The sequence below is a fragment of the Lissotriton vulgaris genome, chromosome 1_2, assembly GCF_964263255.1.
Source record: "Lissotriton vulgaris chromosome 1_2, aLisVul1.2, whole genome shotgun sequence".
Classification (NCBI taxonomy): Eukaryota; Metazoa; Chordata; class Amphibia; order Caudata; family Salamandridae; genus Lissotriton; species Lissotriton vulgaris.
The window spans coordinates 162,610,699-162,626,053 of record NC_141686.1 but is presented as its reverse complement, the minus strand read 5'-3'; the positions used below and the strand labels follow the sequence as shown (position 1 = coordinate 162,626,053).

General features: G+C 53.1%; 1 protein-coding gene across 1 annotated transcript in view; it reads left to right on the top strand.

The window, feature by feature from the left end:
• The window catches only part of LOC147734749 (aldo-keto reductase family 1 member C1-like), a 230,262-nt gene that overhangs the window by 85,331 nt on the left and 129,576 nt on the right, over positions 1-15,355 (top strand). The window contains exon 6 of the mRNA XM_086953028.1: positions 239-361. Within this exon, the coding sequence (XP_086809154.1) occupies positions 239-361 (123 nt within the window). The remainder of the gene's footprint in view (positions 1-238; positions 362-15,355) is intronic.

Sequence of the window (15,355 nt, the reverse complement as noted above, 5' to 3'; positions counted from 1 at the left end):
CATTCATTGAAAATATGCATAGTCATTTTTTCCGCATGTCTCATACATTGCAGTATAGCTTATTTTCCCAGTATGGTTTCTGTTTTAGTATCTATACATTCCTGCCACAATTCTAATGTAAACATTATTTCACAATAAAGAGATATGAGGATGATTCTACTCAGTCAGTAGAGTATACAGAGAAGATATGGGGTGACCCAGTTCTTGCTAATACAGGTCATGCCTTTTACCTCTACAGGCCATGGAAGCTTGCAAAGATGCCGGCCTCGTGAAGTCCATTGGAGTGTCCAATTTCAACCGCAGACAACTGGAATTTATCCTTCACAAACCTGGAATCAAGCACCAACCAGTCTGCAACCAGGTAGCCCACTTACCTCTCACCAACAGGTGCTTAAAAAGAGATTCAATTGTACACTCATGTATGTCTTATGTAATGTGGCTTTCTTCAGATCTTTAAATGCTTGTCACATGCATTATGGTTCTTCATTCCATCCACAGGATTTACTGTGCGTTACTTTTCTTTTTATCTGTTGATTGAACACATTATCTCTGACCTGTGTTTCTGTCTAATCTATGAGCGAGGTTCCATGGTTCCTTCTTTGAGATCACCTTCATTGATTTAGTCTCTTGAAAGTGCCACCATCCTCCCCTCACAGCAGCTGTCTTGCTATATTCTTTTTATCATGCCACTCAGGACCACTCAGGACCACAGGCCTCATCAAAGCCCTCTTCTCACCTAATAAGACTACAGTCACACACTCATACATGTCCTATTGTAATTTCCCAGTGCCCAGCTACGCACATTGATGTAACAGTCTTCCATTGTATAACTTCATTTTCCATAATGACTGAAATTCCACGAGAGCCCATTACAAATCGACCAATCCAATACTTTCCCAATTCATTCCTGCTTATGGAAAACTCAGTACATTTGTAACATAAATATTTTTGAACACCACTTTCCACCTTCTACTTCTGGCCTTCGGTTTCCTTTAACCAGTTACCCCACTCCTAGTTATGGTTTAAATCTTTTATTGGTTTTCAAACAGATAGAGAAACAAGACCCTCTGCTCCTTAATCACCGTGCAATGGAGACTACAAGGTCGCAGCACTTGTCGTTACCTCAGGTAATAAGCTTGGAGCGAGTCTACAAACATAACACTGACACAATAGAAAAAGGAGGGAACATTCCCAAACCACCCTCCAACCTCCAAAAGTCACCCGCCCCACCCATCCCTCGTCCACCACAAATAAGAAAAAAGAGGGGGTAAGAAAAAGGGGGAGAAAATAAGGAGATAGAGGGAGAGGCAAAACGCTGTTCAGCTATGTCGTTTACGACGTTTCGTGACCTCTTTGCTTGGGATTTGCGTGTCAGCAATCCGCAGTAAGCGGAGGTATCTGGGGCACGTCAGCTCTCAGAACACAGACACCGGGAGAGTCAGGAAGGGCCGTGACAATTCAGGAAACTCTGAACCCCTGCCAGTTAGTGTAAGCGTGAGTTTCTCCATTCCCAACACGTGCTAAAGTCTCTGAAACCAGCCAGTGTGCGTGGGCAATTGGGTAGAACGCCAATGTATCAGGATGTTCTGCATTGCTGCGCCTAGGGCAATCACTATTAGTCGGCCCTTCCGGGACTTTAGTGGATACATCAATGGGTTATGCAAACCTAGAAGAACATAGGAGGGGAAGCGAGGGAGCTGGATCTCAAGGTGTAGGTCTATTTCATCAAGGACTTGTGACCAGTATGGTTGTATGCGGGTACAGCTCCAAAGAACATGTTCCAATGTCCCCACCTCCCCCATTCCCTCCAGCACAGAGCACTCCGTCGGGGATCAAAGCGGTGTAAACGCTCCGGTGTGTAATACCTATAGGTGAGAATCTTGGTCAGGGTCTCTGTGAGGCCCATATGATAGGCCGAGTATCATGCACTGTGGTAAATACCCTCCCATTCTTTGTGGCTCATGGATCTCCCCAGGTCTCTCTCCCAACGGGCTCGACCCGCGTTATATGTATGGGTGGTGTTAGCCAGGAGCATCTTATGTAGGTCGGAGATGATGTTCTTGTCAGAGGTGCGTGTTACTATCCCCTTTTCATAGGGAATTAGGAGCCGCTGGGCCTGCGGTTTAATTTGTGGGTGTAAAGCCCAGTGCCTGATTTGGAGGTATCTTGTAATAGGGGTGGGTGACCCAATAAACCAGTGCCTGATTTGGAGGTATGGCAGGTGCTCCGTCTCTGTGAGACCATAATATTCCCTGAGTTGTGGGAATGGGATAATGCCATCTAAATCGAAAAGGTGGCCCAGTGACCTGCAAGGGGAAGATCGCCAGCCCTGGAAGGCCCGAATGTCCGTGCCAGGTTGGGACTCTGGATTGCCAAATATCGGTGTGCGAGATGAGGGGAAGGTAGTAAATTGTGCGGAAACATTGGTTCGGTCCCAGGATTCCATAATCGTGCGAGTAATGTAAGAGGCATAAAGATTCGCCGGCCGATGTAATGGTCTAGCTGCTACTGCCTGGTCCTGAAATAGCCAGTGCTTTTCGGATTCCAAGCACTGCCACTCTACCAGGTATCTAAGCTGAACAGCGTGAAAGTATGACTGAAGATCGGGTCTCCCCACTCCCCCACTTCTCTGGCGGCAGGACCGCGACCTGATGTCGAAATCGTGGCTTACGGCCGTGCCAGATAAAGCGCGCTAAGTCCGCCTGAGTCCGTTGGATCCATCTCTGAGGAGGCCAGAGGGGAAGAGTCTGGAAAATACATAGAATTTGAGGGAGTATAATCATTTTGATGGCCGCGATTCTACCGAGCCAAGACATAGTGCAATGGTTCCACCAGGCTAGTTCCCCGCGAGTGCGGAGGTTCAAATACTTAATGTCAGATGTAGCCTGGATAGTGGGAGCGAGCTGGATGCCTGTTGCATCGGATGTCCCTCCCGGAGGTGAGTGAGGGTGAGTGAGGAGAGAGAGACATCAAAAGCCAAGGATTTATCCATATTAATTTTGAAGCCCAATCCCTGAGCAAAACTGTACAATTCGTGAAAAGGGAGCGTAGAGCTGTGACGGGTTCCAACAGAGACACGTAGGATGCCGTCTGCGTAAAGGCTTATGGTGTGGGTATCCCCCCTAAACTTGATCCCGGTTATAAAAGGATGACGTCGGGCTCTAAGTGCTAAAGGCTCCATGTACAGCGCAAAGAGGAGGGGCGACAGGGGGCAGCCCTGTCGAGTGCCCCTCCCAATGGGAAATCGAGAAGAGGTATGACCATTGACTCGAACCGTCGCCATAGGTGAACAATAGCAGTCCAAGATTCGAGAGTGGGGTTGAGTTTCTCGCCGAAGCCGGCTGCCATTAAGATCATCTCTAGATAAGGCCAGTGCACCCTATCGAAGGCCTTCTCCGCGTCAATAGCCAGGAGCATATATTCGCCTTGGGTGCGGGATGCCTTTTCTATCAAGTGTAGGATGCGCTTAGTATTGTCACTGGTCTGTCTCTGCTGGATAAAACTGGCCTAATCAGGTTCAATCAGTTGGGCCATAAAGGGCGCCAGTCAGACCGCTAAAATACTAGTATATAATTTAAGCTCTATGTTGAGCAGGGATATGGGCCTATACTCGCTGCATGCTGTTCTATCCTTGCCCGGCTTTGGGATAACGACCACCACAGCCTCTAAGATCTCCCCCGGAATGGCTCCAGTTTGTTCAAAGTATTGAACAGTTTTGTCAAAATGGGGGCCAATTGGTTGCAGAAAGTCCTATAAAAGGCGGCCGTATAACCCTCAGGGCCAGGTGATTTGCCAACTTTAAGACGGGAGATCGCAGATACGACTTCCTCTGTCTCTATGGCTCTGTCTAGGTAGGCAGCCTGCGCTGGGGACAAGGATGGCATACCTGCATCTGTAATATACTTAGCGCTACGTTGGGTCTAGAGGGTCTCCCATGTAAAGATCCGCATAGAAGTCGCGGAAGACTTCAGCTATGGTCTCATCGTTGGTTACCAGTTCCCCCCCTGACGTCCGGATGTTCTGGACCCCTTGCCTCTGTTTGGCCTTGCGCAGCTTATTGGCTAAGAGTTGGCTACATCTATCCCCTCCCATGTAGTAGGAGTGATGCAGCTTGAGAGCTGCATACTAGGCCTTGTCCTGATCCAGGGCGGCAAGTTGCTTCCTCTCAATGCAGAGCTGGCGCCACGCACGGGAGGCACCAATTGTCTGGTGTAGCTGTTCAAGCTCCAGAACCCTCTGAGTCAGTTCCACTCTCTTGTGAATTCTGTCTCGATTTTGGGCAGAGCAGATCGCTATAAATTTCTCCCTGAGGACTGCCTTTAGCGCTACCCATTGAGTCGCCAGCGAGGTGTCAGAGTTAGCGTTGAGGTTGATATTTTGAATTTGGGTGATCACCGTCGGGGAGTGCAGCATTGTGCTGCGCAGGTGCCAGTGTCTGTGGGGGTGCGGAGAGCGCAGGAGCCGAAATATAGCTAGGAAAGGGGAGTGGTATGATAGAGAGGCCGCCAAAATATCAGTGTCCAGGGCGTGGGTCCGGAGGGATGAGGAGCAAAGGAAATAGTCCAATCGCGCATAAGTCTTGTGGTCCGCGCAGTAGAAAGTGTAACTGCAAGTGCGTGGATAGAAGTGGCGCCAAAGATCGGACAGCCCTAGGTCAGAGAGAAGTGTCCGACCCGTGGGTGGAAAAACGCCAGCCTGGAATGTCCTCTCGCAAGAATGGTCCATTTCACTATCGAAAACTAGGTTGAGGTTTCCCCCAGTAACTAACATCTGTCGGAGGCTGCGGCCGCCTCGCGAACGGCCCTGTGGAGGAATTCAACTTGCCCCTCTTTGGGTGCATATATAGATCCTATAACGAGAGACGTCCCCCCTAGCATGAACTGGTATGTGAGTAAGCGACCTCTGAGTTCCGCTTCATTCTGTAGGACCCTCCCAGGGAAAGTGTGGGACACTAGGATGGCCACCCCGGCCGACTTGGAGGTGTTAAAGGAGAACAATTGTGTTGGAAATACCCTAGCCCTCAATCTGTGGTGGTCCTTGGAAAGAAGGTGGGTCTCCTGGAGTAAACATATGTCTGCTTGTAAGTGTTCCAAGTAGTGGAGGACGGCTCTGCATTTGATCGGGTTGTTCAAGCCCCTCACATTTAAGTCGGGACAGGACATGATATACCCTGCTGACTACTACAAACACCGGAGAACCCAAAGTTGTTTGACGTGAATATGAGCCGACCACTGAATCATAGGGGAAAAACTGTCAGGGGACAACCGGGAAAGGTGGACGAGGGAACCCAAACCCAACGACAAAACCCCAAAACATGGCAACCAAAAAAACGTCCCTGTGAGGGGTAAGCAGACCAAAAACGAAGAAAAAGGCAAGGTCCAGGAATAAAGACCGCCAACCCAGAGGGGCCGGAAGGTCATCACTTGGGGGCTCATGGTGTGGCCAATTGGAGGGGTCTGGTTCCCCCCACCGCCCACCAGCATTCCAAACCCCGAAAAGAGGCCCCAAAGCAGCTGCTGTGCAGGAACAGCCCAACTAGGCACAGTCAATGAGCAATGTTTGTCATCTTAAGAAGACTAGTCAAGAGAGCGAGGGGGCCTCATGTCAGGACCCCAGGAGGGGGGTTCGAAAGACAGAAAAGACTGTAGGATCGAGAAGGCAGTCTGAGATTCAAGATATCACCCATTGCTGGGGCCCTCAGTCGCAAGAGCCACCGATGCAGTCGCTAAAGCTTCCTGCTGATTTGGCGCAATGTCCTTCTTGTTTGGTTTCTGTATACCTCATCGTCTGCAGTGTTTCTGCCAGCCCGATGGAGGTGTCTCGGCCCTGTTCTCAGTGTCGTGGTCGTCTTCATCTTCACTTGGTGGGGCAAGGCCGAGCAGTCGCCACAAGTCTATCAAGGAACGAAGTTGCAGAAGTTTGCCATTAAACCGGGAGATCAGGCGAAAGGGGTGTCCCCAAGAGTATGGGATACCCTGCTTCTCAGATGTTCCATCACCGAACGGAATTGACGTCGGCGCTGTAGAGTGATCAAGGCCAGGTCCTGGTATAACACCGGTGAGTGGCCATGAAAGGAGATAGGGTGCATAGATCTCGCCTTCGCCAGGATGGCTTCCTTGATCTTGAAGTCCTGAACACACACCAAGATGTCTGCCGGGGGGCATTGGGAGCTCGCTATGGCCCCACTCTGTGTGCTCTATCAAGGATTATGTTGGAGTCATGGGAGGCACCCAGTATATGGCGGAATAGGCCATTAGTGAACGCAAACAGGTCCTTGGTGTCTTCTGACGGTCGCACTCCTCTAATTCTAATATTATGCCAGCGGGATTTGTTTTCCAAGTCCTCCAAGGGTGATTGCATGTCTACATGCTGATCCTGCAGCCGGATGATCTCTTGTTGAAGCATCGTCACCTCCGTTACCGCGTGTCACTCTTCTCCTCTAGGGTAGCCATGCGCTCCCCCACTGCGTCCACGTCTCCCCGCAACTCCTTGACCTCCGTCGCAAATTCGGCCTTGACTGATTGTATGTCCTCTCAGAGGGTGAGAAACAGCGACTCCAGGAAAGCCTTAGTTATTGGTTCATCCCCGGGAGGTGTGGGAGGTTTAGGCGTCTCCTTCCCGGTGCTGGCGGTCGCCATCCTGGGGTCGGACAGGGAACTGCCAAAGATATCAGTGAGCGTTTTCCCTTTCCGTGTTCGCGAAGTGGGCATGCCGGTCCAACGTCCGCAAGACAATGGCTTGATGAGACAGGGGCCAGGGGGTTCCAGACGAAGGCTCAGCTCTACAGCAAAGGGATAAAACGCCAATAGCCTACCCCCATGTCAGCACCCCTGAAGTGCCGCTCAGGTGCCCCAGGGAGAGGCGGGCGACCAACCGCAGCAAGGTGTGAGCCCTAGGTGTCCAAGTGTGCAAGGCAAGGGGGCGATGAAGCCAGCGCAGGTCAAACGGGCAAAGTCTCTCTAGAACCCCGTGGCCCCCCAGGCCCCCACAGCAAGCTCCCACAGCTCCGGGTTCCCCCCGGCCAGGGGGAGGCACCTCCGTGCGTGCAGGTGCTGCCCTCTCACCAACCCCTGCCGGGCCTCACAATAACTCCAGGGCGGTGGGACGCGTAAGCGCAGAGGCGAGTGCTGCCAACAATGGACTTTTTTGTTAAAGATATTTTTATTGAGAGTACAGGAAGGAAGAAATAACAGAAGAGAGAAAGGATGGAAACACATGAAATGCAAAAAGAGCCCTCGCAGGAGCTATCTCCACATGACCAAGAAGCAGTAACATTGACGAAGATTCGTACAGCGTGACAGCTCTAGGCAAGATAAGTCTTAAAGTCCGCTAGCAACAGCGTCGTGCCCAACGAGGAACCCTGGAGGGGCATTAACCTACATTCGCACCAGGCAAAAGCTGTCTGAGTCAGAGGCTCATTCGACCAGTTCAAGTTGCGCCTCCATGTGTCTTGGCCATGAGAAAGACATTACAGCGAGGTCTAACGGAAAAACCCACCCCCCCTTGAATAAACAACCAAATCCCCCCCTCCCCCCCCAAAGGCTCCAGCCACCTACCAACCCCCCTCCCCCCAGTGGTGGCAGTCCAGCAGCAGGCATTTACTCAAACAGTCTTCACACCTGAAACAAATGTAAGGCACGTAAGGTGGGTGGACAGACCGCCGATGGCAAACCTCAAGAAAGAAAGCGGACTAGTGGGCCCCACCTGAAAGTGAAATTCTTAAAGTCACCTCTGAAAACATCAGCCATACGTTCCACACTCAACAGCTTCCACAACTTAGCAAACCAGAGGGAAAGTGCAGGGGCCTCCTTCTTCTTCCAAGCCGCAGCCAAGGTCAACTTGGCCGCGCCTATGCAGAGCCAAAGGATTTGTTTATCTGCCCTGGTCTGATGCTCTAAAAGCGAGTCCCGAAGACCCAGGAGCACGAAGCCTATGGAGTCCGGAATCGGGTAACCCAATACATCTTTGATATGAGACAGTATCTCCCCCCAATAGGGGCGTATAATAGGGCAGTCCCACCAGATATGGCGAAAATCCCCAAGGAAACCACAGCCTCGCCAACACCTATCCGATGCAAAGGGAAAAATCTTTTTCAATCGGGTCGGGTAAAGATACCAATCCAGCATTGTTTTCATATGGGCCTCCCGGAGATCAATAGAATGATTGAATTTGTGTAAATCGCGCCAGAGGTGAGTCCACTCCTCGTCGGAGATATCTTGCCCTAGATGCTCCTCCCACAGACCCATGTATCTAGGGCGAGGCGAGATAGCAGTAGTCAATAGAAGATCATAGAGGAATGAGATCACCCCTTTCATAGACGATGCGCGGGTGATATAGGATTCAAAATCTGTGGGAGGCCTCATCGCTGCATCCCGCACCCCTGGTGACAACGCCCAGTGGAGCAGTTGGGCGTGCCGGTAACGCTCGGAAGGTAGCACCGCGTAGTCACGCATGCAATTATGGAAGGTGAGCGGCTCATACCCATGGAACAAGTGTGTGAGTGCGTGGCAACCCCCTGCCCTCCACCCGTCAAAGGGGCCTTCAACGAGAGCCGGCGGAAAGCCCGGTTAAAGTGGATAGGCGTGAAGGGGAATGGGAAGGAGGTCCACCTCTCGTCACTAGAGACCGAGTCCCAGACCTTCAGAGTGGTACTCGTAGGAGTGCTAATGTAGGCGTTGTGAGACCGATCCCCCTTCACCTTCCAAACCAGGTCCCATATCGATCTTCCTGCCACACTCCTGTCCATATGCAACCAGTGCTTCTCCGACTCCATTTGGGTCCACTCGGCTAGCACCCGGAGTTGTGCCGCCTTATAATAGAGATGCATGTCCGGGAGGCCGACCCCACCCTTCTTCAGAGGCCAACGCAGCGTAAGAAAGGAAAGTCTAGCACGGCCTCCCTGCCAGATATAGCGTAGAATCATGGATTTAAGACGCCTAAAGAAATCCCCCTCCAAAGTGATAGGGAGTGCTTGGAACAGGTACAAGAGCTTGCGGAGCATCGTCATCTTGATGGCATGCACGCGACCCATCCAAGAGATGAACATGGGCTTCCAACGGTTAAGCTCGGTCTGTATCTGGGTCAGCAGGGGAGGGAAGTTGGCTGCATATAAGGTAGCGACAGACGAGGTCAGCCTGACCCCAAGATACTGTATGGAGGAGCTAGACCACGACAGGGGCGTGAGTGTTCGGATGCGGTCCACCTCAGCGGGCGGCAGCGTGAGATTGAGGATGTAGGATTTGCCGGGATTGACCCGAATACCCGCCACCGCTTCGAATTGAGAAAGCACTTCCTGCATCCGTGAGAGGGAAGTCCCCGGGTCCGCTAGTGACAATAGAACGTCGTCAGCAAAGAGGGATATTTTATGCTGCTCCCCCGAAAAGGGGAGACCAACAACATCCGGGTCCTCCCGCACCTTAAGGGCAAGAGGCTCGATGCTGAGCGCAAAGAGTAGGGGAGATAGGGGGCAGCCCTGCCTCGTACCCCGGGAGTGTGCAACATGGCCATTCACCATAACCCTCGAGCGTGGACCATGGTAGTTGGCCCGAAGCATATCGATAAATTTGGGTGAAAAACCAAAGGCCTTCAAGGTACTAAAGAGGAAGTTTCAATCCACCCGATCGAACGCCTTTTCAGCGTCGAGGCCCACCAAGACCGCCGGAATCCTAAAGCGATTAGCCTTCTCGATCAGGTGAATCAGCCTTTTGGTGTTGTCGTGGGTCTGGCGACCTTTTATGAAGCCCGATTGGTCAGGGTGAATAAGAGCAGGCATGAGGTCCTGGAGCCGGGCAGCCAAGATAGAGGAGTACAATTTAGCATCCATGTTTAACAGGGCTATGGGCCGGTATAACTCACATTTAGAGGGATCCTTCCCGGCTTTGGGAATAATCGAGATCATTGCTTCCGCCATGGTGCCCGTAGTTTGGCCCGCCTCCCTCATGCCATTGAAAAGAGTTACCAAAAAATCCCCTAGCTCAGAAGCAAATGTTTGATAGAAGGGAGCCGTAAAGCCGTCTGGGCCAGGCGCCTTGTGCGGTTTAAGAGACCGAATGGCGGTCAACACCTCCTCCCTAGTGAAGGGGGCCTCCAGGAGGTCATTCCATTCCTTGGAAACCTGTGGAAGCGGATTAGCCCCTAAGTATTCCTGCTGCTCTGCAGGCTCCAGGTGGTCTGCCGAGTATAGGGCGGCATAAAAGTCGCCGAAAAGCTCTGCCTTGATCGCGTCCCTATGTTCCATGGCGCCGGAGGGCGCCCGGATGCCACCCACATATTCCCTCTCACGCTTATCACGGAGCTGCCGTGCCAGATCCTTCCCCACTTTGTTGTCTTGAGCATAAGAGAGGCGCCGTAGGCGCAAGAGGGTATACTCCGCCCGATTATTATAGTGGGTCCTGAGTTTACCCCGCACCGCAGCAAGAGGGCGAAGAGTCTTTCGAGAAGGATTCTGTTTATGCGCAGTTTCAAGTGTCGCCAGCTCCGCCTCCAGCGCCTCCCTTTCCTCGCGCCTAAGCTTGTTCAGGGAGGAGTTCAACGCAATGCACGTGCCCCGTGTCATCGCCTTAAAGGCGTCCCATTGGGTGAAGACCGAGGTTTCCCCAGCTTTGATAAACTCAAAAAACTCGCCAATGGCTGCCCTAAGTTTTTTGCAGGATTCCTCATCACGTGTAAGGGAGATAGGGAAGTACCATTTGCGGTGTGGGGACGTCTCCGGGGCCCAAGTCAAGCATGTCGCCAAAAGACTATGATCTGATACAGAGAGCGGAAATATTTTACTGTCACGCAAGTCCCCCTGCAAAGACTGATTTAGAAAAATGTGATCGAGACGTGAATACGTGTGGTGAACATGGGAATAGAACGTGTAATCCCTAGTGTGGGGGTGGAGGGCTCGCCAGCTATCAATAAGGCCTAGACTGACCAAGGCGTCGCGCAACTCAGGGGAGAAGTGACCCGCCTCCGTCCTTTGTTGGTGCGAGCAATCAAGACTTTTGTGCCAAACCAAATTGAAATCCCCCATTACTATCAATGCTCCCTCCCCAAAGTCCCCCACCTCCCTCATGAACGCCTCAAGGAACCCATTCTGGCCCGCATTTGGTGCATAGATAACCACCCACGTGCAAAGCTTACCCAGGAGCATCCCCTTCACCATCAGCCATCTTCCCTCCTTGTCACCTCGCACCCCCATGGGTTGAAACTGAAGGGTAGAGTGGAACAGAAGTGCCACCCCCCCGGTGCTTAGTAGTGGCAGAGGATTTGTAAATCAGTGGGTATTGCCTATGCTTAAGCCTAGATTCGTCTTTACGGGCCAAATGGGTTTCCTGCAGTCCCACCACATCCAAGAATATATTTCCACACTTTCTGATGCTTTTGAGGAGAATTAAGGCCTTTAACATTCCAGGAGCCTATCGTAACAGGCATCATTTAGTCAGTGCCCCCCCCACCCCCCACTCCATTCAGTGCCCCCCATAATGCCAGAATCAAACCAAACACACTCGCATTCATAACAAATCCCCTGCCGCCACCACTGAGCCCGTTCCAAAACAACCCTTCCACAATCCAAAGGAGCCCCAAAACAATATACAAAAGGGAGAGATTCAGAACCAGAAAAGGAACAAAGAAAGTCGGACATGACCATAAGGGTCGGGGGTAGAAGACCCGGGTGATGCCCCCCTCGAGTTCAGGGTCGGGGTAACCCTCCATTGGAGCATGGTCCTTCAAAGTACCTGAGATGGTAGAGCCCCCCCGCCCCACGGGCCGCTGTTGGGGGAGCCTAGGCTGCTGAAGAGCTGTCCACCTGGCTCAACTCAGTCACCAGGGCCACCGACACCAACAAGACCACCATGGGAGGCAGATCCTTCTCATACCTGGCGGCTAAAACATGGAACTCACTCCCCACCTACCTTCGCCTTACCCAGAACCACCTAGCATTTAGAAAGCAACTTAAAACGTGGATATTTGAAAAGTAATCCTCCTCCCCTCCCTAAGCGCCTTGAGACCCTCTGGGTATGTAGTGCGCTATATAAATTCTCCGACTTGACTTGACTTGACTCGACCGTAGCCAAAATCTCTCCCCTCTCACTTTGGCTCGCCGATGGAGTCGGACCCTCCGCCACACCATGTCGGCCCACTCTCTGCCGCGCTGGGGAGCGGGAACGGCGACGTCTTCTCGGGGAGGCGCTGGTGCCTGCCGACGCGGCTGCTTCATCCATGCCCAGAAGTTCCCTGGCGGCTGCTAGAGATCTCACCTGCACTAGTCTGTTCTGCCATCTGAAAATGAGCCGAAAGGGGTGACCCCAGGAGTAGGACACCCTGTGCTCCCGCAGGAACGCCGTGATCGGGCGGAAGTCCCGACGTTTTTGCAGTGTGGAAGCCGCCAGGTCTTGAAAAAGCTGAGGGTTGTGCCCTCGAAAGTGCAAGTTGTTGGTGTCCCTTGCTTTCCATAGGATTGTCTCCTTCAATTGAAAATCATGGACACAAACCAGAATGTCAGGCGGCGGCGAGCTGCGACTTCAGTTCTGTGATATCGTCTTTGATAGATGCGAAAAGTTCAATCAAAAAGGCCTTCGTGACTGGGCCCTCTCAGTCGTCCTTGGCTGGGGACTTGCTAGAGCCGGGGGGCGATTCGGACGGACCTTTCCCAGGACCGTCCTTCCCCGGCCTATTCATGCGATTCCTCGTCGTCATGATGCGGCGCCTCAACCAGCCTCTGGGCTCCTCGCGTCCTCCCGGAGCGTCCTGGATATCAGGCCGCGCTCCCTCACACCTTCCGCGATCTCCGCTTCGTAGGCACCGGGAGGCCGAGCGATCAGAAGGCAGCACTCGCCGTGTCTCTCAACGCCCGTTGAATCGCCCCCAAGGCATAGAGGGTTAGGGGCGAGACAGCACCTCCTCTTCTTCCCACAGCCTTCTGCGCTGTCCAGCAGCCGCTAGACAAGTCGGCGCCTCCTCGTCACCTCCGCTCAGGCGCAATAGTCAGATGGGTCACAGGGGCGCCTGGCGGGCTCGCGACGATCTCAGTTGGGGGGTCCCGCAGTGCAAGCGCTACACTAGACAACTTGCTAAAGTCCAGGGTCCCCTCGTGCTAAGAGCCGATGCAACCCAGGCGAGGCTCTGTAGGCCGCACCAGCGCCCGTGCGTCACCACTCCGAAACCTCGGCTAAGTCCGCCGTTCCAGGTCGTAGCTCGACGGGAGAAGGCTCAAACGCAATCAGGGCACCTTAGTGACCCCAGGAAAGTCAATTCCGGAGCTCAAATCACCCCAATTCAGCTACACAAAGCTATGAATGGCTCGGGGTGCCGGAGGAGCTCGCAGGCACGTCCTACTCCGTCGCCATCTTGGCCACGCCCCAACAATGGACTTTTGATTCACCTCTGGGGCCAGACACCTTCTAGGCAGTCAGAACTATGGGCTGGTAGTGAGAGCGACGGTAGATGATCCACAGGTCGTCACAGCAGCTATGAGGGCCAGGGCAGTGAATTTAAATGACTCGGCTCGAGCCGGCCCCAGCAGTGGCGCTGCATCCTCCCTGCGTGAGCCTCGGGTGTCAAAAGGGCGGCAGTCACAAGGAGCTCTCACAGCACCCCGGGGAAGCACTCCAAAGCCCCAGCCCCGGGTGCCAGTCTTGTGTGCAGCAGCGTTATACTCACCGCAGGCTGCCCCTCTCAGCGGCTCACCGCCTCCCCAGGTGCGTCCTCACTAACCGCCCCGGGCCTCAGACCCACGTCGCAGAGTGATGCCGGCTCTCCGCTCATCTTCCCTCTTCTGGGCCTGCTCCTTTGCGCAGCTCGTTCTCTCCGGGACAAAGAGCGTGTGGGCCACCGGGGCCGTAGATTACCGATCCGGCTCCGCTCCTATAGCTCTGGTGGGCACCAGCGCTCACAGTCCACTCTGCCGAGGCCCCGCCCCCAGCTTGGACGGGATCAGGCCAGTGTTTGGGGATCCCAAGGACCAGTAGGCCACGTCCCGGGCTCCTACGGGCACAAGGCACGCTCAGCTCCGCAGTCGGTCAGCGAGGGCCCCAGCTCCCTTCAGGGGCCCTCCAGTGCAGCTCGATTCGGCCCGTTGGGTCGCAGGCGTCGGTGACGGCCATTCAGCTCCAGGCCCAGCACCATCAGAGGCCGCCTGTCGCGGGCCCAGTCGGATCACTGCTCAGGATCCTTGCTCGCCCCTCCGGGTGTCAGCAGGGCGGTTGCTTGGTGCGGTGCGAGCCCCGATGGTCGGAAGCGTCCGACCAACGCGTTGTTGAGGCTGTCGCCCACCTGACCCCGGCGGGATGCAGCTGGGCCTACACGCGGCCCACGGGGTCGTCGTTTCTCCTTGTTCCCCACAAAGTTTCGAGGGCTGGGTAGGGAAGTCCCGGAGACACCACAACAGGTTCTCCGGTGAAATTCGACCCCCGCGAAGGGCCGCTAGTACTAATTGTGGCGGGCGGCAGGTAGGAGCTCCGAGTCCTGCGTCCTACTCCGTCGCCATCTTGGCCACGCCCCCCACCCCTAGTTAATGAACTGTGAAGTTTTTATAAGAGTGTGTGTGGCTCACTGCTTTCATTCCCATCAGTGCACAAATTATTGCAAATTGCCTTCTACCAGGAGATACCAGAATTTCCCTTAAACCCCGCAATACCATCCTGGACTTTCTCCGTCCCTCCACAACCTCATCGACCTTCGCGTCTTAAAGATTTACTTGAACACTTTGATAGAATCGTAGCAGTGCTTCTTTCATCGGGCCCTTGTAATAGTGATCTGATTTACATACGGGTATATACTGCGATGATAACATGGGTATTATACGTCACTAACAAACATAGGAAAGTGTCCTTTGGACATAGTTACATTAGCCCCCAATATTTTTTGCCTGGTATCTGGAGCAACTTTGACGGAAAATATACTGGGTTCTTGCTAACCAGGTTCCTAGTTCCAGTGTTCTTTCCCTAAAATGTACCACTGTTCCACAACCGGCACCCCTTAAGGATCCCTGTAAGCCCCTACAAAGTGGTACCTCTGATACCTATGGCCTTTGAACTAAAGAGGGTCTCTAAGTGCTGCAACATTGGGGCACCCTAGAGGACCTCTCACCAAGCTCATGCTACTTGCCATTGCAGTCTGCATGTCTTGGTGCAGAGAAAAACAAAGAGATGATTTTTTTTTTTGTAAGACGTTTATTAGTATTTTATAGAGCAGTACATATAGCTGAGCCTACAACCCGGTGGGCCGGCTGCAACAGTGCAGTGTATCATGGAGGTAAGGGAGCATGGGGAAAGGTGCACCGTTCCATTGATTGTGCTCCCAGTGAGTGGGGCTTCAATTACCATTTTCATGTCAAACGTGCTCATTAGACAATTACATTCGCAAGTGACGT